Source organism: Martes martes, assembly GCF_963455335.1.
Source record: "Martes martes genome assembly, chromosome: 7".
Classification (NCBI taxonomy): domain Eukaryota; kingdom Metazoa; phylum Chordata; class Mammalia; order Carnivora; family Mustelidae; genus Martes; species Martes martes.
Window position 1 is genome coordinate 39,776,227 of NC_137894.1, and position 24,091 is coordinate 39,800,317.

The 24,091-nt window shown below is 34.9% G+C and overlaps 1 protein-coding gene across 4 annotated transcripts in view; it reads right to left on the minus strand.

The window, feature by feature from the left end:
- SLTM (SAFB like transcription modulator) overlaps positions 1 to 24,091 on the minus strand; it is a 43,189-nt gene that overhangs the window by 15,115 nt on the left and 3,983 nt on the right. The window contains exons 3-8 of one of the 4 annotated variants that reach the window (XM_080808178.1): positions 15,965 to 16,029; positions 13,096 to 13,293; positions 12,185 to 12,232; positions 4,508 to 4,535; positions 2,695 to 2,935; positions 2,033 to 2,082 (exon numbers count right to left, since the gene is read on the minus strand). In XM_080808178.1, coding sequence (XP_080664304.1) covers positions 2,033 to 2,082; positions 2,695 to 2,935; positions 4,508 to 4,535; positions 12,185 to 12,232; positions 13,096 to 13,293; positions 15,965 to 16,029 — 630 coding nt within the window. Of the gene's footprint in view, positions 1 to 2,032; positions 2,083 to 2,694; positions 3,164 to 4,507; positions 4,536 to 12,184; positions 12,233 to 13,095; positions 13,294 to 15,964; positions 16,030 to 24,091 lie in introns of all 4 variants that reach the window. The other 3 variants (XM_080808177.1, XM_080808176.1, XM_080808175.1) reach the window with 3 other exon arrangements.

Sequence of the window (24,091 nt, forward strand, 5' to 3'; positions counted from 1 at the left end):
TATGATAGTACAACCTTGCTGTATCAAAAGCCTATGAATTTGCTATTATTAAAATCAAACACAATAGATAATATAGCTAGTGAGGAAACAAGTCTGAACATCTGTATACTTCCTACTGCATGAGTTTCACATCAAAATGGGTAAACCATGAACTACAGGTCCTGGACTTTCACTGCTAAGTTTAATCATTTAGACTCTACTGCTGCACAAACAACCAGAAAGCAGTCATCAAGAAACTTAGAGACTGCTTAATTACCCACATCTGTTCTGGGCTTTAGATCCTGAGAAATTGGGAGTGTAAGAGGGAACAGTCAAAGCAAGGGATAAACTATTTCCAAGAATTTAAACGTTTAATAACAAAGACTAACCAAAAGCTCAACTTCATTATCTAGCAGAGAAAGACTAAAAATGAAATTATATGCAGCTAGTTAACTCTGGATTTAATAAGAAACAATTTTCTAAAACAAATTAATTATAAGAATAAAATCAAAAACCTCAAAATCCTTTAGAGTAGGTAAGTATAATGTTAGATGAATCATTTTTGTACTACTTCCATACACAAATTATGGTTTCATAATAGAGATGCCATTTCTTAGAATACAGACCCACTCAGTCACCCTCCAATGCTTTTCCTCAAACATGCTATTCTAAAAGGGGAGCTTTCGTTCATTTGACTTTACTTGGAAAATAATTCTTACTCCACTTTAACAGTATGTAATAATTAAAAGTAATAATTTTTATAACTTCAGGTTATTATATGTAGAAAGACTAAAAAATTTCAATGCTTTAGAATATCACATGCCATAAGTTTTAGTTGAAAAATTACTGTCAGTGTAGACTTATATGAGGAGACAACACATAGCTGACTCAAATATTTTAAATATTAATGGTTGCTGCATTTCTACTCTTAAAAAATGCATTTATCAAAGGATCGATGCTAACAAGAAGTGCATATATCTTTTTTATATTACCAGTAACAATTGGGCCCAGGTATTTCTCTTACAGAAAAAAAATTTTTAGTTAATAGGAAAAAGTTACCATTTAACCAAGACCACTAAGTTTGTAAATTTACAGGGTAACACTTAACAAAGTTATTATATTTTGTCCATTAACCAAAACTGTAAGGGATATAAGAATTGCAATTAATTGTCAATTAGTAAATCAATCACTAGGATTTCCAACTATAAAAACATACCAACAAAGTAACACTAAATGAACCACAAAACAGATTAACATTCGCTAAAGAAGCATTTTAGGACTTTGCAGTACCTGAATGGTGTTCTTTTCCCTTAAAATGCTTTCTTTAGAAAACAAGAAATGTTTTTCAAGCAGATGGCATACATACAAGAGGAGACTATAGTGCACAGCCGTGAAAGAACCAGACATCCCAATATCAGATATTGCATCTTTAAGCTTACAAGAACGTCAAATAAAACTAACTTCCAACACAAGACTCCCATCAACCCAAAATAAGTCAAATTAAGAAACAGATTTTCAAGAATCAAAATAATATATACTGGCTACGTTATCAGAAGTGTGCCCTGATTTAAACAATGAAAAAAAGCAAAACCAAATGTTAGAGACTGATTTTTCTCTTAATAGTAGACTCCACAAATAGAGGCAAATATTATTCACAGTACATCTCCTAAAAGAACAGGGAAAAAGTTGTGCTGGTGCGTAAGGGATACAAATGACTACAATTAAAGATAAAATACTTCTAAAATTATAATGTAAGAAAATGAAATACCCACTGTATTAACATTCAGTACAGTTGCTTAGAACACAATGTGAAAAACACATACTTTTAGCATACTCAAACCAGTTCATAAATTAAGTAATTAAAGTTAACGCTTCAATCACACCAGGAGTTTGCGGAAATCTGTTTAACTCAATAGTTTACACAGAGACCCACCACAAATTTTCAGTATGTCAATTTTTAATGACTAAAGGTCAAAGGAAACCCCAGGAAATTATTACTTTTTAACAAAAATGTGCAATTTACCACTGAAACAAATAGGAAAAAATCCATTACCTTTGTCATCTTTGGATGATGTCTTGCTGTCTTTAGATTCCTTTGAAGAGCTAAAGAAGCAAACCACCAGAAGAAAATTGAAAACAAAAAAACAAAACAAAACAAAAATCGAACAGCTTGATATTGACTATATTTCAAACTAGTACTATTCGTACAAATTAACAATTCCAAAGGCCTAGATTAGGTTATTTGAGCAAATGATTCCCTTAGGATTCTTGCACTGATTTTCCCCAAGATGCCTGAAGATCTAGATTTTCTGACAATTCTATTCAGTGGATATATGGCCATCTTCTCCAGATTTCAGGACTGGGACTTGACTTCATTTTGTGTTCTTAGGACTGATAGTTGTTCATTAACCATCATCACAAGGATTTTTAAAAATAAAACACAAAAAAATTGTCAATTTGAAAAAAAAACCAAAAAACAACAAAAAAAAAACCAAATATATGCTGACAATTCGACAATGCAATCAGTAGGACACACTGCATATTACGAAGATCTTGAAATTTTTTTAAAAGTAACTTATGACGGTCAAAAATATTATAGGCAGGATCATAAGTACTAATTACTGTACATGGTCTTGAAGCCACCCCCTTAATGTAGAGTGATCTTATTGAATGCTGGAATTCAGTATCGTAAAGAACTGACATAGAAAAACAAACCTCTTTGCTTGACCAGAGGCCCCAGTAGACGAGGGCCCTTTCTTCAAAGTATCCTTTTCTTTGTCTCCAGATTCTGCTTTCTTAGAACTTTCTCTGGCTTCCTTCTCGACAGGATCACCCTTCACGCAGTCTTCCTTCTTACCATCTTTATGGTTCGCATTCATCTCATAATCCTTGCTTTCCTTCTCCGGGCTCTGTGCAATGGCGTCCTGCCCATCTTTTGGCTTACTTGCTTCAGAATCTGTAATTTTCACATTTTTACCTGTTTCTAGGAGGTCATCACCATCAAAATCCAGAGTGATGGCATCTTCAGCCTGGATTGTGACCGAGATGTTGTCATCCTCAGCTTCTTTCACAGGCGCATTAGCTTCCATCTCTTCGTGAGCTGTGTGATCAGCCTCAGCTAGGTTCCCTTCTGAAGGAAGAGGTTTAGATACTTCTTGTGTACCATCACCAGAACCTGCTATATCTAAGAGGATTTAACAGGAATAAATACGGCAAAACAAGAAGTTTAAACAATTTCATATTCATAAGCTAGAATAGGACCTAGAAAATATAAAGCCAGTTATTAGCACTGATGGAAGGTTAGGGGGAAAAAAAAAACACAAGGGTATTAACTAACATAAACAATCCTTTACCCAGGATCACTTATTCTTCATGGAAAAAAGGATCTCTACATACAAATACCAAACAACAAAAGTGAGGAAATGGTTCCATCCTGAGGATACCAACTCTTCGTTTGTGGTTATAAGTTAATGGCATATGGAAGATTTTGTTTCCCTCCATGAGGTAAGTGACAAATGCGCAGATTTGTTATTCAGTGTTCGAATCATCTTGGGTTTAACCCTTGTGACCTTCAGAACTCCCATGGTGACATCTTGAAAGGTCACAGTCTGAGGATAACAGTCTTCACAGTTTTTCAGGGCCGCATCCTTTTCACTCTTCTTATTCAATTCTTGGGTAGTCCAGAATCCTATGGAAAACTGCTACAGAGGCTCCAAAGATGGCCTGCTCCATAATGTTCAGGAAATTGGTTATTTCCAGTCTTCATCCTGTCCAGCCAGTCCTGCAATTATCATTTTCGAAGATGTCTTGCATTCCCCCAAAATGGAAAGGCTTCGGGCATGTGAAGTTTTTCAGTCAGTAGCTTTACTTCATCATCGCTTTTGGGCTTTTTATTCTGCCTTGCTTAGAACCCTGCTCCATGTCCTTTCTAGTCCAAAGGAGGATCCTTTGACTTCCATCCAAGAACTCTTCCATCCATAACCTCATAGTGATCAACGCATTACTACTGACGTCCCTGTAATTGTATTGGATGAGCCAGTTCTCCTAAACTATGAAAACTGTTGGAAGACTGTATGAAAGTTTCTCGATGCAGCAAACAAAAAGTCAGTCTCCTGGTCACCCATTTTTAGGACTGGTTATACAATTCAATAGCCGTTACACTCTAGGACCCCAATAAGCACGTATGAGTTACTGCAGTGCCAGTCTTAAAGGATATTATCAACTTACCGTATGCTAGAAGTTATTTTAAAACATAAAATTAAAATTGGGTTAAATAAAATATGGCGATGTCCACTACAGTAACTGATATGTACCAGTAAGTTAGAACGTTATCTTTAAAGTTAAAAAGAAAACTAAAACCAATTGAAAAATAAAATCAAGATGCTAACTTAATTCACTAAATTGATAAATTTGAAAAGAAACTCATTTCAAAAATAAGATTTCAAATAAGGAATGTTTTATTTTTACATAATTTACTATTTCTCTAAATGTTAGCAATTTTTAAAACTCTACTTGGCATCAAACATACCTTTCTCATTTTCTTCTTCCTCACCATCCTGAAATTCAAAGAATAATCAAATGTAAAATGAATTCACTTAAAACTAGGTCTTAGTAATAGCACAAAAGCAGTGAGGTTCAACTAGTATATAATTTAATAATATTAATTAGGGACACCTATCACTAACAAATATAGGATATCCCAATCAGAACGAGCGCCCATTTAGAGAAATGTGGCACATTAGCTAGTGGTTGTGGTTTCAGACAAAACAGGAAAATCTATCAGTAATTAGGTCAATTATCAATTGGATTAGTTTCAGTATTCAAACCTAGTTTATAGAATCTGAATCTTAAATCAAAGAGTTGCCAAAAGACTGACCTGATTATCTTATGTGACTCAGTTCAAAAGCACAATGGCGTGCTATTCAAAATACTACGAGAAAGTATACTGTGAATATATACACTTTCAAGGGCTTAAATGCACATTAATAAAACAAACAAAAACCCTTCCAGGCATCTCAGAAGTAAGAGGGGTGACTACAAGAGGAGTTATTTTCAAATTATGTGTTCCTTTTTTCTGTTGCAAATGAATTCACAGCAGTCACATATACCCTGATGGTCACTTTAAAAATGGTATTTGCACAACACGTAACCAAAATCATAACTAATGCTGTTTTAAAAATATGACTGATTTTAATTTTAAAATATGTGGTCTTTTTGCTTAATCTAAAATTAAGCATGTGCTAGCCTGAAAACAGGAATACCTAAAGGTATTTTACCTTTATCTCTACCCAGCAAATACTGCAAAAACCCCTGAAAGTAGTCAAAGTCACCCCAAGAAAAAAAACCAACATTTTCCCCAAATTAAAGATAACAAATAAGCAAATAGTCATTTAATCTCAGGAAAGAAAAAAAAAGTTAAGGGATGTTTTAATTTATAACTTTTAAAATAAAAGCTGAGTGGCACCTGGGTGGCTCAGCCAATTAAATGTCTGCCTTCAACTCATGTCATGATCCCAGGGTCCTGGGATAGAGCCATCCATCAGGCTCCCTGCTCAATGGCGAGCCTGCTTCTCCCTCTCCTATTCCCCCTGCTTGTGTCCCCTCTCTCGCTCTCTCTCGGTCAAATAAATGAGTAAAATCTTTAAAAATAAAATAAAATAAATAAAATAAAATAAAAGCTGAGTAGCAGCAGATCATTTTTAGTCCAGGTGGTGTGACGCTACCACATACAAAGCCCTAGAGTGGTGGGTCTCAAACTGAGTCTGTATCAGAATCCCCTGGAAGGCTTGTTAAAACAGTTTGCTGAGCACCAACCCAGAGTGTCTAATTCAGGTCTGGAAGCAGGGCTTGAGAATCTTCATCTCTAACAAGTTTCCAGGTGATGCTGATGCTGTTGGTCCAAGGACTACACTTTTAAGAACTACTGCCTTAGAGTGACAGCCTAGTAGTGAAAGAAGACTTTAAACATTGAACTGTAAACAAAACTTTAAATGGCGTATTTATCTTGCAACACAATTTAAGATTCCAGAAAAGCATGCATTCCTTAAAAATGTCAAATACCTTACCGTACGTTCAAAATTATATCCAATAACCACATTTCTAAGAAATCACTTTAAAGTCTTTTTCAACTTTCAGCTAACATGTAAGTGCCCCCAAATTATGGAATGCACAATTGTTTTACACACTAAACATGAAGGAAACTAAAAACACTGAACAACTAAGCCACAAGCTTAGGAAGTAAGAGTCCAAAACCAAGTAGATTACTGATTTATAATAGCAAAGTGAATTGTATTATCACGTAAGTCCATTATATTATGTTCTAATAACCTCTTTACTGTCGTTCTGTTGAACCAGAATTTAGTTTTAGTCATTGTTTCTAATCTGCGACATCTGGAAAGGAAAGAAAAATGCTTTCCTTGGGTGGAGTGACAGACAATGACAGCAAAGAAAGGATGAAACTGTCGATTTATCTTTTTCTTCCCAATTCTTTTTAATTTGTCTTTTGGCGGGAGGAAACAAACTGGAATATCTTAACTTTTACTCAGGAGAACAAATGAAATTAATGCAACTTGCTGCTTCTTTATCTACCAATAGCACACAACTTCCCAGTTATTCTTTTAGAGTTGCGCTATTGACAGGTTCAAGGAAAAAATGGCCAAATTATCTCGTTTTAAAATGTAAAAAAATTTAAATACTGAGATGTAAAAAAACGAAATCCTTTCTGCTGTAATTCTACCAATTAGAAATGTTATTTCCTGCTGCTAAAATAACTGGTAAGGTTTGCCTTACTTTGCTGAAGAGCTTTTAGATATTTATCCTAATTATTCAACATGTCTTCCAAAGGGGCTCATAACATATTAGTTTCTCAAATTAAAGGTAACACTAGTTTTACTACATATACTTAAATGCCCTGAGAAGAGTCTGGCCCAGCTTCTGGAAAATAAACCCGACTATGGCTGGGGGTAAACCGCAGAAACCACTAGGGTTAGTAGAAAAGACGAGCCACAGATCGGTGCAGGCTTTGCGGTGCAGTGTGTGGACACAAAGCACTACTAAAGTCAAACCTTTGGCCCTGCAAGCCTAAAAGTCCTCGTAATAAGGAAACAAAACAAGAAATACAACAAAGACAACGGGACACTTTTCCCATCTAAATGATACAAACGATATGCATCTTATCTGAAAATAATTTTCCTCCACTGAAAACAGGTTTTTTTCAGAATGAAAAATATAGTAAATCAGTAAGAACAATGTAAAGCATTCCCTTATATTAACTAGTTTTTGAGTTTATCTTGAAAAAATGTAACATTTCACATATGAAAATGAAGAAATGCTTTCCGTAAGGTAGGAATTCATGTTGTGCATCTTTGTAGCAGGATCTACAACCCTTAGTCAAATGCCGAAAGTCACATACGAAGCTTCTCTATTTTTATTTCACCCTAGGAACAGCAATGATGAGACAAAGATGAGCAAAAGGCTTATTTTTCAGTTAACGAAGTGCTTACTATATATATAGTAAGTATACACATACACACGTGTATATTCTATGTGTATATATATACACTCATTTTACCTTCCCCTAGGTTAATCTTGTGAGACATGTAACATATTTGTGCCATGTAAGAAGACCTCCTATGGAAAGCCTCCTTTCCCCTGATTGTACATAAACACTATATTCAGCCTGATTTAAAATAAACCTTCAAAATAACCTTAAACCACCAACTGCCCGCTATCTATCTGGCAGTAAGCTAAAGGTGATAGGAAATACAAAATAAGTACTCAAATAAGTACTCAAAGTAAGCACATGATAAGTACTCAATAAACACTTGTTGAATGATTTTACTGGATAAATATGGTGTGAGACACTATTATTTTTAAATGGAAGGAATGAACGAACTGCTCACTTCCATGTATGTAACAGGCTTAACTGCAGCACTGTGTAAGTACAGTGGAATTCGGAAAACAACATTTACTAGCATGCAGTTATTTAGTGAAAAGAACACCAAACTAGACATCCTAAGACCTGGTATTTATCCTATCTTTACCACTGAAACAGTTTTACTCTGTGGTACTGTCATTCATCTAGCTAAATTTTATCCATAAAAGAGAGATAACCTATGACCAATACAGAATACAAGTAATTACATAAGATAATGGATGTAAAAAGTTCTCTGTAAACCATAAGACACTACATAAGAGATATTAGAGAAAGTTTTATGGAGGAGATACAGATAAATCTGGCATTCAAAGTACACAGACTTCATATGACAAAAAAACAGGTATCAAATTAGTGAAATATTAAGGGCAAGGGCAAATAGAAAAAGGAATATACATGGTGTGATCACAGAAGACTGAAAAGACTGAGGTTAGAGGAAATTTTTAAGAATTAAAGCACTAGCAAACAGAAACGTTTTTGAGAAAAATTTCCCCCAAATTTTCAAGTAATGGGTATCTTCAAGCTAATACAATATCACAAATAACCAGACTGCATATGTACTAAGTGCCAGATCTATGACCAATCCCAACATCAATCCAGCAGGTAGAAATTATTATGTTTATTTGACAGACACAGAAACTAAGAGAATCTGCCCAAATTCATAAATTATTATAGGTAACTAATACAAGCACAATTTGAACCAAATTCTATAACAGGCTAACGCTTAAAAGCCAAATACTTAAAATCCAAGTAAGCCTGAAAACTGGCTTGAGTGAAGGGACTTTTTGAATGCATTTTTCTCATAGCTTTGATTTGGAAACCATGTACATATTGTAAACAGTTATAAAATCAGATTTAATTTTCCAGTTATTCTGAATTATATACTCACAAAAAGTTACAGATCCAATTTCTTTAAAACCAATACTTTAATTATTGAAAATTAAATGAAACAAGTCAACCTAAATATGTATGAGTTGGTGATATAAGCACAGAGAACAGAACTAGTCTAATAGGCAGTTAATTGTTCATTCCCAGAAGGATCCATCTTTAGGACAGATATAACGGGAAAAAAATCTTAAATTATTTTCAGTAATCTTTTTGGTAGTGGTGTTGGTATTAAGTTTCTTAGACTGTTGTATGTGTACTGTAAGACAAAGAAAATGATTGACTTAGAAGTATCCCTATGACCTCAAAATCTATTTAACTTAAAAGCAAAACCAAACCAAAAACCACACACATTCACTAGCACTGTATATTGAAAGAAAAGACCTAGAAAACATGAAAACCCAGTAGCAATGAACACCCCTACTACTGAGACTAGGTTCTTGAAAACCACTTACAACTAAAAGGAAAAAATGGGTACTTAGGTCTAGAGAAGAAAAAGGAACATCCTTACATACGAGAAAGCAATCAAAGACTACTAGGATCATGTTGAAATGAAGAGGCTCTCACAAGCTACAGACAGGGCAATTTGAACACTGAACAACAACTACAATGGACTTACACACATTAAATACATTTAAATCCATAAATTCAAAATGAAACTGAGATAAAAAGGAAAAATAAAAAACTCAGTAGTCACTGTTAAAGATGGTAATGAACTGGCTCATTATTCCAAATATTGGTAAATAAAAGGAAAAGCTTCAGGCTTCAATATATATGCTGTCTTTCCTTTGTAAATGGTACCACTGAGTAACCAAACAGTATGAGATATTTCTATTTCTAGGATCATTCCTAATAAATAAGGAAGAAATGATAGAATTAGAATATCACTACTTTGATCCACGGGCTATGGATCATCAATGATCAGTACCATCATCAAGTAGCAGCCAAATGGAAAAACATGACACTATCTAAGAAGTAGTGGGTGTGTTGGGGTGGGGGCGGGGTTCCCTGCACTGGACAGCAAGCCTCTAGAACCCACACCCAACTTACCAATTTATAGAGAACACAGTAAACAAAGAATCATGTTGAATGACTCCACAGAAATGTAATCAGCAAAAATCTAGACTCTGGAAACCCTACAAGCAGGGATAGGCAAACTTTACTAGATGCCTCTTTTTGTAAATATTTTTACTGAAACAGCCATATCCATTCATTTATCCCGTTCATTTACCCACTGTCTGTGTCTGTTTTTACAAAACAATGGAAGAGTTGAATAGTTAAAACATAGATCATATGGCCCACAACAGCTAAAATATTTTCTACCTAATCCCATTAAGAAACTCTGCCAAACACCCCTGGCTCTACAGAATACACAACTCAATTTCTTCACCTACTGATCTTTTAAAAGAGGTCTAATGAACATTTCAATCAACCACAATGAGTACATCTTATTTGCATCTGGATTCAAACAAAACCTGTAAAAACAAAAAGCAAAACAAAAACTACACACAATTGAACATTTGAATACTAATTATATATTTAATGACACTAAAATCTTATATTAGGAGTAATAATGTAAAAAATAAAACATTTCTTTTTTAGAGATACATCGTGAAATTTTTAAAGCAAAATATGATGTCCAAGATTTGTTCCAATAAACAAAGGGAAAAGTGAATGGAGCTATAAATGAAACAAGACAGTCCATGAGTTGTAACAGCTAAAGCTGGGTGATGGTTACACTCTATGTATTACACTCTATTATTTAATGCCCACAGTAAGACAATATATTCACTAAGCATGTTTAGAAGCATTAGAACATGATGAAACGTAGATACATTTACATATGTTGCTAGATGTTCCACTCTGCATTATTTAGAAGGAGAAAAAAGGTCATTTTACTTAAAGAAAACTTCTCTGAAGATGTAACCTCCCTATCTTTCGATACAGTTAGGCAATACTTGCCTCCTGATGAGAAAGAGTAACTGTTCTTTCATTATCAGGATAGAAGGAGAGCAAGGCCATCTTCAGGCCATAAAAATTAGTTAAAATTAGAAAAAGGCATTCATTCCTTAAGATACTTTACTTCCATCTGTTAAATTTTCATAATACATACATAGTTTATTATGAGAATGGGGACCCTTAGATATGATTGGTGCCTTTACACAAATTACAACCTGTACAACTTCAGGAGTGGCCCTTAGTGGAAATGAACAAGCTAGCTACTAAAGAACATGAAGAGCTCAACTCTACCTTTCTGCAAATTTGTAATGTAGAAAAGGTACCCCCCCAAATTTGAGAAAGTTAATTTTCCTCACCTAATCTTTACCACTCAGAAATGAACTTATGCATAGCTAGTACATGGAACAAATCTACAGACTTTCACAGTTCTAACATTTCCTTCCTGAATATTCTCAATGATCAGACACATTTCTCCCAGAAATGCAGTTTCTCCCCCACTGCAATAAATGCAGAGAGCCAAGATACAACCTAACCAGCGTTTGTGGCTCACCATCATTTCAAAGACAAGAGAGCTGCAGGAAAGAAGGCGTGCATGACCAGAGGTAATCAGCTAAGCAGTGCTAAATATGAACCCTACTACATACTCTTCTAGCAAATATTAACTAAGGAAATAACAGACCTGATCACTATTTTTTCTAAATCTGAGAAACAGAGGAAACTCCTATCTCTACTTCAAAGCATACTACTTAAAAAAGATACATGAACAAGGCTTCTTGAGTATAGATATGAGAAAAGAAAAGGATAAGCTAAAAAGAAAACATTGTAGCAACTGAGCTATATAAATGTGTTTATAACCCCTATAAACCATGCTTTAAAATATACGTTATATAAATCATATATATCAAAAAACACAACACACAATAGAAGTGCACTCCTTTTCTACACACACACACACATCCCCCGACTAAATCTCTAGAACAGAGATTTTTACCATTTTTACACTATGCCCATCCTAGGTGTTAAATTAGCAAAATCTTAAATATGCTTTGAAAAGGATATTAGTACGTTTAAATGATTAACTTCATAGCAAAGAACAGGAAAAAAAAATCAAGGAGAGTGCAGACTTCTCAAAAGACTGGTAACCAGTGTTGTTTTTGTTTCTTTTTTTTTTTTTTAACAGAAAGGATGGACTATTTTTATTTTTCTTCTGAAAATGGTAGGAACTTTGTTATAATATCTTCCAATTACCTTTGTGGCAACAGAAATTTCAGCTGCCAATATTAAGTATTTCGTATATACCACATAAATAATTCAGTATTAAGTTTAAGGCAGTTTTATGAATTAGAGGATTTTGAAGTCAAAATAAGATTCCTTTTCCAAGCCCTTCCACCCACAATATCGTATTCATAGGACTAAATATAAACTTACTTGGGCTGTTAGAAAGGTATCATCTTCACCTTCTTGAGCTTCAATTTCCTAAGTAAAAGGGTATACAATAGCTTTGCTTTACAAAATATCTGGGTAACATGAGAATGCTTCTATGTTCTACCCAATTATCACTTGCCTTGTGTTCTGCCGTGTCTATGATACCATATGTACTAAGTCAATGCTTAATAATGTAGACTATATTTTTTATGCCAACATAAAAATAGTCACACTGATAGAGAATTAGAAAAATCTCTTGAGCCCTTCATTAATAAATAAAAAGCTAGGTAGAATGGAAGTATTCTAAGCATGAACACTAACAGCACTGACTCCCTCCATAATCCACTGGTTTTCTTAAGACATACTAACATATTTCAAAGCAGGACAAATGGTCTCTTTCAATCAAAGAAAGTATTTTTTTTAATTATATGTCTTTAAATTAAACTTTCCTAAGTAATTCCCCACCCTTGATAATAACCAAAGAAATGCAAGTTAATCTTTTAGCTCTACTAAAGTAGCAACAGATAAAAAGCTACCATCCAGTAATGTTGGCAAGATCAGTGACTGATACACTCATCCATAGTGGAGGAGAAAACAACTTCAATGTAAATGTCCTAAATCAAAGGAGTGGCTACTCAGTCTAGTAAGTTACGGTATAACACAAGCATTATGAAGTTACCATGGTCTGTCATATAGAACAAATAGCAACTAAAGGCATGATAACTACTATGTACAAATATATACAAATGTGGAAGATAATAAGCCAAAATTTAAAAGCTAGTAGGATTCCAGGTGATTTATAAATTCAACATTTTCTGAAAATTCTGAGACTTCCACATTGAACTAGAAAAAATACTTTTTATTACTTATTACTTAATTTATCTGTTCACATTTTAAAAAAACTGTCTAAAGACCTGACTTTCGATGTCCTCTTTTTCTATATCTTCTATTGCTTCTGCCTCTATTAATTCATGAGTTCTCTTGTTCTCTTCTGTAGAAAGTGACTCCTTGGAATGTATAGTTTCTTCTTCATTTTCACCAAATTCTTCAGAGTCCTTTAGTTCATCATTTCCATCTTGTTCATGTGCCTCTTGATTCTCCAATTCACAGTCCTTTTAATGGTAAGAAAATTTGGTACAGCTAGATGCAAAGCAGTGCAGGCTATCCACCAAACGTTTCTGGTAATTTACATGTCTACCTGTTTTAAATTTTACCATATTTTGACATTATCCCCAAAGTCAAAGTTCATTTGACCTTACATATTAACTGTGTCTTTAAAAATAGAGGGAGTCAAATTCCAAAGTCACTGAACCATGCATCTAAGTTCCCAAACCTCTCATACTGAGATACGCACTAATTGGATTGCTACTAGAGATGCTCTCAAGTTCCGGTTATTTAATATTTACCAAATCACATTCCAGGAGCTTTCCTAGAAGATAAAGCTTCACAGAAATGACTTGATTTCTCCATGTGCCATAGTTTGATTTAACTTCAAAAACTCTGTGAATCTTACAAATTATAAGAAGGTTTATTTCTAGTTAATAATAAGGCACCCCAACTGTTACGTTCTGTTCTTGAAAAAAAAAAACGAAAATCATTAATGTATTTGTTTTGAATCTATCACTATACCACAATCTCAGTTAGGCAGGGGAACACAGATTGGGATTGTCTTGGTGAAGGAATTCTGTTTGCCCTTCAAAGTTTATCGACACACAGTACTTCAGCAGAAACAAAGAAAAGCAGCAGTCTAATTAGTTTCCTCTTTAACTGCAAAGAAAGGGTTGAAAGCGATGAACACTCTTCCCCTTTCCCTGTTCTTACGGTAAATATAACAGATTTAAGAAAAGGCTTGGGATTAAAAGGGGAAAAGGGCAGGGGTATGACTATTAATCATTCAAAACTGAACTGCAGTGAGGAAATAGAAATTTCTGGGGAGGCAGGCAAAGGAAAGGAATAGGATTGTATTGTGAGTGTGAAGTACTTGGGAGCAGGGCACATCTCTGGAGGGCAGGTTTAACCAACCTCACCACGTATGAGTAAGGGCTGGAGGTTGCAAACAGAGTAGGGGACTGTATAACAATAGTAAATGCAACAAAAAAAAAAAAAGAAAGAAAGAAAAAAAGCAACCAAGGGAAATCACCCAGGGAACTTCATCTACAAGTGCTAACTCCAACCATTCTCCTCTTTTCATCTATAAATGAAAGCAATTACTATACTATTTACATCTAGGCAATAGGTGATATTTACTCACCACTACTGTATAAATTCTAGAATTACCAATACTAAGAGAGAAGTATATTCACTTAATTTCTATCAAATACATCACGCATGCCGGTACTCCCAAAGCAAAAAAGGAAGTACAAAGAAACTGAAGATTTATTTAAATCGGACTTTTTTTTTTAAAGTTCCTTTGTTCTTCTAGACATTATGACCAGGTTCATTTAATAGTAACACAAAGGTATCTTTTGCAGCACACGTAAGAGACAATACTATTATGCGAAATAGAAGTATATATCTCCTAACATTTCAAATGAATGTAAGATTTTTATGAACTGAAGAGCTAAAAGTTAGACATTTGAAAATTAAACATTTTTACTAAGTCACAATGTTTTTCCAGCTTATGGATAATCTTTGCTTACTCATAACACTCACTAGTGAAGACACCTGGAGAAAATAAGAGCAAAGGAACAAACCTAAAGGAAGAGGTATCACAAGGATAACAGAATACAGAGACCGGAGTGTTCCGAAAGGCTCAAACACAAACTGATTACGGGCATGCAATCATCAGTTTTAATGGCTCCCTGGGCAAGTATTTCCTAAAATTATCTGATTTCAGGGTTAAATCCTCAACCACATGTTTCTTTCTCTCTGTGCATATGTACCCTCAAAGTGCAAGGTGCAAAGTATGGGAAGTGTGGTACACTCTGTGCTCTGTGTGTGCATGTAACGTGGGGAGGGTAGAGAGTTAAGCAGCAGGAGAGATGGCCAGGTGAATGGACAGGAGGTGACTTCATGGTAGAGCACACAGACATCCAGAGATGTTACGACCATATGGACTAGGTGTATACAGAAAACAGAATATATGGGGTATAAATGGATATAATTTAGGAGGAACAGTGCTCATTAAATAATTCCTGCAAATGCCATGCTACTTAAGACCTAATGATCAGTAAGTAGCAGATCACGTCAGTAAAAAGAACCCAAAAAACAAAAAACCTGTGATTAAAAATAACTTCTGGAACTGCCACAACTGCAGTTAAAACTGTACACGTTACTTTTCTGGCTCGTCGGTTTTGAAATACATTCATTCTTAGCCAAAAAAGACCTGGCTTAAATTTATCTTTAAAGGGCAAAACAAATTTCTTAATTTGCTCTTTACTAAGCAACACATAAGCAATCTTCTATCTCCATTTTAAAGACTACCTTAATCTAAGTTCTGTGTATTTTACATAAAAGCTAAATGCAATAGGCAGATGAAAATTAACTATCAATACCCTCATTGCAGTAACTTGTCCAGGAACTAACATATCATTTGTCCTGCAGCTGTTCCTCTGGCCCCTATGTCGGACTTCTACTTCCAGGCCTGGACCAATATTACTTTTAGCTCTCTGTCTCATGTAACTAAAGACGAAGTCATTTATTATATTTCTCAACTATGATGAGACTGATAATACTACATTAAGTCTCTATTTCACCTCCATACTTCAGGATCTATTATTCAAGTAAAATGCATGAATTCATCATGCAAAATAAATGTCTTAACCTGAGTAATTAACACTTTACCTTGACAAAAGCATCATCTTCCACAGAAGCATCTCCACTCAACTCATCTGCTTCCTGTTTTTTACCTGCGAAAGAAGGAAAATGGGCTAACAACCAATATTTTATTACTTTAAAAGTAAAAAACATTCAGAAGAGTTGACCCCACAGTATCAATCACTCTCTACTCCCAAATCATCTGACAAAACTAATGAAAACTGCTTATAAACCACCTGCTCATAGCTGTCCCAAACAAAAAAGCTTTATTAAGAACGTCATGCTGCCTCACTAAATAAACTACACAAATCATCCTAATATAAACCCATCGTCTTAACTGACTTGCTATATATAATACAAGGTTCTTTATGCCACTCAAATTCTCTTATCTTCAATTCTCCCAGAAGTAGCAGCACATTTCAGTGGTGTTCTGAGTCTATTACCAGATGTCTGACAGCTAAGTCAGATGTAAGACAGCTCCTGTCCCCCACAAAGTCATCCCTAAGTGCTACTCTTCAACAAGCTTTCTCTGAAATAAAATCCTCATGCTTCAATCTACACCGTACAGTCCATCAGTTGATTCTATATTGCCTTGTACTCTCAAATAAATCTTGCTTCACCATTTAGAAAAGAAAATTCCTTAACTACAAGTGACTGCTTTTATGCTTATTTTGTATTTCTCCAAAGGCCTAACTATAAGTGGGGCTCGGCACTTAACAAAATGACTGATTTAACTGATTTAAGGCAAGGAGAAATACTTCAGACTGAAAACTGTTAATAGCCTCCAGATAGACTACAGGCCTTCCCCACCCAACTCGCATCTTCAAACTTTACAAATCGGTGGTTGGGACTTCAAAAATGCTTCAAACGGTTAAAGAAATACATATTTTCCACAGAGCCAATGCTAAAAGTTTATGTTTTCGGGCTACTTCACAAAAACCTACTGAACAAACCATGCATCAGAAATGCTATAAAAAGCACAGCTGCCAAAACTTTAGTACTGATGATTTTTTAATTCGTTTATTTTGAAATGTGAATGGATGTTCTTTCCTGAGCCCAACTAATCATCAGCTTTCCCCTTTGTCTAAAACAGGGACTGCCATGTACCTATCTCAAGCTTCTGTGACTCTCACAGTAGAGAGTTTACGTTTAAGGTGGCTGTAAAAAAAAAAAAAAGCCAGTGTACCTCCCTTTCCTGAGTCTCAACAGCCTCTATCTTCCACGTACTCCGAATTCGAAACCCCTTCCTTGAAGGAGAAATAAAAAGGCAACAAGATTCTAATCCTTCCAGGTATGTGAAAAAGATCAAGACTAAAAGTGGAGTTTTGTTTTGTTCTGGTTTTGTTGTTGTTGTTGTTGTTTTTAACTCACTGAGGTAAAAGAGGGGTTGTCCCAGTCTCTCAAGGGTTTATGTGAATCAAAAGAGAAAAGTGTGGAGCTTGTGTGGCATTTGGTTCCTATTTAGAATGCTGGTGTATTTTTTTATGGAAAATAGAAATTAGAAGTTACTACAAGGGACAACTAACCGAATCTTCTGGTCAGAAAGCATTTGTTACTATACTAAAAAAAAAAAAAAAAAAAAGTGAAGATGTTCCTTCCCTGAAAACAGTATCAGATGAAAAAGAGCTCACTAAATTCTTCCATCACATTTAGGGGAAGTTCCATGGTATAAAACCTTAAAGATGCTTCTTCATGGGAGAAATAAATTTTTTTAAAATATAAGACCCCAAAACACACCAAGTAATCTACAGAGTAGAGCTTTGGAGGGAATTCTTTCAGAAGATTTGCAAACAATATTTACTCCTTAAATTTGCAAAGCATTTAAAAAAAAAAAAGTTCAATTGATTTTCCCAAGCACCCTATGGTACTTGGGGTAGGTAATCAAAATCTTAGGAAAGAGAAAATGAGCCGGAGAAGTTAAGTAGCTTGCCCAAAGCTAGTAAATGGCGTTGTCAGAACTGGAAGCCAAGGCTTCTCATTTCCAGTCCAAAGTTCTTTCCACTACATCCTATGACCTACTTAAAAGACATTATCCTAGTAAGGTGTGGTTCATTAACTCAGTTTAAAGATACTATCTTTGAAATGGCAGCCTTCAGCATTAATGACAAACTACATATGCTTTGCACACTCCTGGTGAATTCCACCTGCCTTAGTTTACTTAAAGGAAAACCAAACTGCACCACAGCAACAAAACGAACACTGGCAGTCACTATCACTGCTTAACTGGCTTCCATGGTCCAGGCACTAGGATAAACATTTTCTATACAGTAATGTATTTATTTAATTTATTCTCCTAACTACTCTGAAACTATTATCCCCATTCTATAAAAAAGGGAACTGTTGCTCAAAAGCTAATCAGATTACAAAGCTAGTGAAGGCAGTGCTTCAGTTTATTTTTTTATTTTTATTTTTTAAAGATTTTATTTACTTATCTTTATTTTTTAAAGACTTATTTGTCAGAGAAAGTGAGAGGGGAGAGTGCGTGCATGCACACGCACAAGCAGCAGGAGTGGCAAGCAGAAGGAAAAAGCAGGCTCCCTGCTGAGTAAGAAGCCAGTCTGGGGACTCCATCCCAGCACCCTAGGACCAGAGTCAAAGACAGATGCTTAACCGACTGAGCCACCCAGGCATCCCAACAGTGCTTCAATTTAAACCCAGGCCTATTCCCACCTTTGGAAACCCACAAAGCCATTAGATCTGTGAGTGGCTACAATGTGCCAGTTGTTAATGCTATCTCTTTTAATGTAAAAAGAGGCTCCAAAAGTCACACCCACAAAATGTTTAAAGGTAAGCCTCCAAGATTATGTAACCTGCCCCATGACAAACAGGCCACAAGAGGCAGAAGTGCACAAAAAGGCCCAACTTTGCTATGCCTTACTGTTATAAACAGCTGTACCACACAAAAGCACTGGACATTTATCAGCTTGTAAACATAAAAACCATGAGGACAAAATTTTCAAACATATAGTGACGAAACTATAATAATAATTTGATATGTTTAAGAAAAATGAAATTTTACCCTCTTCGAAAACTGATCTTTAAATTTTGAAACAGTATAAGAAAATTCTGGTTGGTGTCTCAGGAATGAGCTGACACCATTTTTTATTCTGTACATTTAGAATGAAGTCATGAACTTTATAAAGATATCTTTGATTGTTCCAAAAACAAACAAACAAGCAAAAAACACCCTGAAATTTTACTCTAGCTTTTGACTGCTTTCATAATCTGTAACTTGGGGCTTACTTAGCACATGCTGAAATTAGAAACTGTATTATAATATTTTCCTTTATGAAAAAAGGATCATCCTTCCCCCATACAAAATATAACTCACATTTTAAAAAGTTCTGATGATCACCATCTAGCCCAGAACCTAGTACAACATTATATAATGAGCAGAGAGATTTCCTGACTGATAATGGGAGTATCCCTAGGTTGGATATAACAAGGTCTGAATTTCTATTCAGCCCTCACTGGGACAAGAAGAGGTGACATGGCAAACTAGCACCATGTACAGTCCCATCCTCTCAGTAAAACTGTAAACTCCCAACTTCAATGACACTAGAGTATCTATGGATTCCTAACTTATGTCACAGATGAGAGATAACTTATGAGAAAAACCAAATCCCCTCTAAATTCCAACAAGCAACATCGACCACCTTCGGCTCTTTTTTGTACAGTCAGTAACCATCTCTATTTCCAGTACCCATTTATACCTGTGCTAGCAACACTCCTAGAGAAAATTAATCCAGTAATCTTCAGTCCTTCAAGGACTCAGGCACATGCCACAGAAATGTGTGTTGATGCAAAGGAAAGTGGTATGACTGGGATGAGGGCGCTAACTTAAAGTTTAATGCAAGAGAAGCTTCACTTTTTTTTTTTTTAAGCAACGTCTACACCTGGCATCGAGCTTGAACTCATAACCCTGAGATCAAGAGTTACATGTTCCACCTACTGAACCAGCCAGTCACCCCCAAAGCCTAACTTTAATGCTTTGAGAAACAAAACTAGAAAATAAACCGAGCAGTAAAGATAGTCTGAATAACAAAATACAAATGGAAGCAAAATTAACTTTATCATATTTTAAATTATCACAGTAGTAACACATGGCTATTTTTGAAATTACATAACTTCACATAAAAACACTGCAATATTCTTTGCATGATTTTAGTCTAAAGTAAAACAGCAAAGCAAAATGTATACACCAAAGGAAGAGGACACTAGAAATACTTTCTTAATTATGCAACATAAATGCATACAGGTCCACAAGTATTTAATATTTAGAATTAAGGATAATACAGAATTTTCAGATTTTAGAGGAGCATGACAGTATATGCATCATGTATCAATCTATATTTCCCAGTGGCTTCTGGAACAGGGCCTCTCAATCAATCACAGAAATATTTGTGCAATGAAACATGCATATTCATACCAAATGAGATAAATCAAGACTATAAATACATCAAGACCATAAATAGCTTCACTTTTGCCAACAAACTTAAGAAAAAACTCACAATTTTCAGAATTTTTGTATTTCAGAAATATGAATAAAGGATTCTAGGTCATAAATTGATTTTCTCCTCCAAAGGCAAAGTGGTCCTTCTAAGGATTTGCAATTTTCCTTTTCAAGCTCAGAAATACATCCAAAACAAAACTCCACTCAATAAGGAGACTTAAAGTAATCTTGCCCAAAAATTTTGTGAGAATAACTGTTCCCCAAAAACATTTACAAAGCTATAAAATATAGAAAAGTTTAGTCATAAAATTGCTGTTTGAAAAGGGGGGGGGGGAGATTCAGAATATAAGCCAAACTGAACAAGAATGTTTCCAGCAACAGCCTCTCCCCAAACACATAACTGCATGCAGTACCTTAAAATAATCAGACTATGCTTTGTGTTGTCTGCATACAACTACATGCAGTGTTTTAGCATCTCGTCTGTTAAACTGTTTTACTAACGAAATCTTTCTAAATGACCTTATATGTTGTCTTAAACACTGCAGTTATCCAACAGATCATTTTATTGTATTTTTAAAAATCTACTGCAGATAACTCACACTCATTATAATAAATCTAGAAAATACCAACAGCATTTTTAAAAAAATCTATTAACTTTGTCGTCTGAAGATAACCAAATTCAACAGACACACACACACACAAAGTAAACGCACATGCGTACACACAAGATTTTAATTTAAAAGGCAGCAAAAATGTAACTCAGTTTTTAATGGTTTATTTTTCCAGTCCGTCAATAGAGAGAAAATACTAGCTGACCCAAAGCCTTATTATCAGAATCAAATAAAGCAATGCGGAAGTTTTTTGGAAAATGTAAATTATACAATACAATTTGCAAACTGAGAGGCAGAAAGAAATGAATGAAAATGATGCCAAGCTTCAAGCTCTAGCCTAGAGCAGTCAGTGGTTTTTAACTCTACCTGCGTGAGAATCACCTGAGGAACTGTTAGAAAATAACGAAGTCTGTGTCCCCAACAGAGCAGCCAAAACCAAACCCCTGGGGAGCCAGGAGCCTGGTAGCTGTATTTTTAAGAATTCAAATGACTCTACCATAGAGAACTACTAGGACGACTAAGCATAAGTAACTAAGAGTCTAGAATGAAAAGAAAGTACGAGGAAGATTATTTTCAGCTTCTCCAAACTATAGAAAGTTTAAATTCTCTCTGCCTTTGACAAAACACCATGTATGATGTGAACCTATTTTAGTTGTTGAAAGGGGGGAAAAATCTGTAAACATAAATCTTCTATGAGTACGTGCACATGTACGTACACAACTCAGATCAACAGATAACACCTGATAGATTCAGGGTGGTGGAATTACAGGCAATTTCACCTTTTAGTGCCTTTCTGGATTATGATTTTTTAAAAATGAACATTATTTCCCATTTATAATCTGGAAAACACCATTATAAAGCCATAATAATAATAATACGATTCCAGGGTACCAGATCTGCCATGTAAGACTACCTCAGGCTGTGGAGTTCAGGATGTGAGTAGTTAATTCCTAAAACCGCACAACCTCAAGGCCCTTTTATATGACATATATGTGAGAACTTTAGCCTAACTGATTAGCCAGGAAATTCCATCCTTATACCTTAAACGATTGTTCAACCTCTTCGATAAAGTCATTTCTGATGCCACCAACTAATAATATTTTTTCCCCTAATTCCTGGACAATTCATACCTCATTTTACGTGAGTTTGTGAAAGAGGAGATAGTCTGAAGCCCTCTGCTCCTAATTCAGAAGGCAGAGAAGCACTAACTTGGGAGAAGTGCACTGTCTTAAAGTACTAGAAAAATTTCCCTACATCGACACACATCACATTTGACACAATAAAACAGTTGAAAAAAGTACATGAGGGCTTTGATGATAAATATACTCCACCATATAAACTGCAGAAAACAAACTGCAGGTTTTAATAGCAAAGGTGAAAGGTCTGATTTAGTGATGTGAAAATGAGGCTGGACAATATTCCAGCAAAAGTTGTAAGGATTTCCAACACAGTAACAAAGTGGTAAGGAATAAAGGATGTTGCAATGACTCACATGTTCTGGTTCTGGATGCTTTACACATCAGTGCCTAAGGAGGAGCCACTAGTGCCATTGAGAAAGGTACCTCTGGAAGTAACAGACTACTGATCTCTGATATATGTGCTTCCAGCAAAGAAATAGGCAATGAAAACAAGCACCAAAAGAGGTATCTTTAAAAGCAGTTAAGAAAGCCATCATATGGCCCTTAGTATTCATTCAACAAATATTTTTTAAGTACCTATTCTACACCTAGCACTATGCTAGGCATTACAGAGACTAGTGTAAACAAAAGGCTGTATGTCCTTACCCTCACAGTTTCTAGCCTAGTGGATATCCAAAAATATTTATGACAATTCTAGCCCCAAAGCCCTTCTCAATGCCACAGTTCTGATTAGTTTCCTTAACACCCAAACATACTGCAATTAAAAAAAAAAAAAGGCAAGAATTAAAGTATACTAAAATAATGTATTATGTTAAATGCATTTTATGTGGTTTATTATATCCTTAACAGACACAAATTTCGGAAAGCTTTACACAGTAATCAGGTAATTTTTTACATTATCTGAGGTATTTTCCACACAAAATTAGGCATTAGATGTTTGGATAAACCTATAACCCCAAATTACACTTGTTTCTACAGGAGGAATATAAATCAGATTTCATGTAGTGGTTTGAACCTTTGCTAAGCTTGCATGTACTGCACATTAAAACATCAATAGTACTGCATTATATATAATTCTGAATACTATACTGATTAAAGCCACATAAAATAACTTTTACCGAAGTTTAAAGGTGACTCTAAAGGCTGAAAATCAAAAGAATATGGTATGCCATCGTCAGGTAAAGCAAAAGAAACTTTAAATCTATAATCTCTAGAACAAGTTAATGAGGAGTTAGCTCTACCTGTTTAACCACTTTCTTCACACACACACCCAAATAATATGACAGTAAATCTCCCTGGTAAAGCTTTCTTCTGTGTTACTTATTAAAAAGTTCATAGCAAAGAGAGTTGTAAAAAAGACTCAGAAGGGACAACCAATACAAGCTACAAACCGTTTCACCATATTAACCGCATGCAAACAGAATTTATAAACAATATTAGAACTATAACACTATCAACACTTATTACAAGCACAAACTTGTTTTTAAAATATTCTAAAATATAGTTAAGAATACAGATCCCCTTTCCTCTAACCTGGCTAAACACAAATATTTTAACATAAAAATTTTTTAAATACTGACCCTGCATTTGTAAGAGAATAAACTTATTATTTCACCTGAGTAATTGATCCACACCCATTAAGCTACTCTCTTGCTTTCTTAATATCATTTAACTTTTACTTGATACCTTAAGATTATCATACAAATTATTCATTTTCTGACAAGCTATTATATGCTGTATCTTGCTGATGTCTACATGACTACCTCTAAGTAATCCCTTTCTTTGTTCTCCTTTCTAATAATCTGTCCTAAAGAATATTTATACTGACGAAGCACCTATGAGCTTTACAGTTCCTTCTTTACACATCTATTTTAGTTGAACCGAAAACATTTTTCTTCTGACTCCTGACCATATATAATCATTAAATTTTAGAACTAAAGGAGTCCTACAG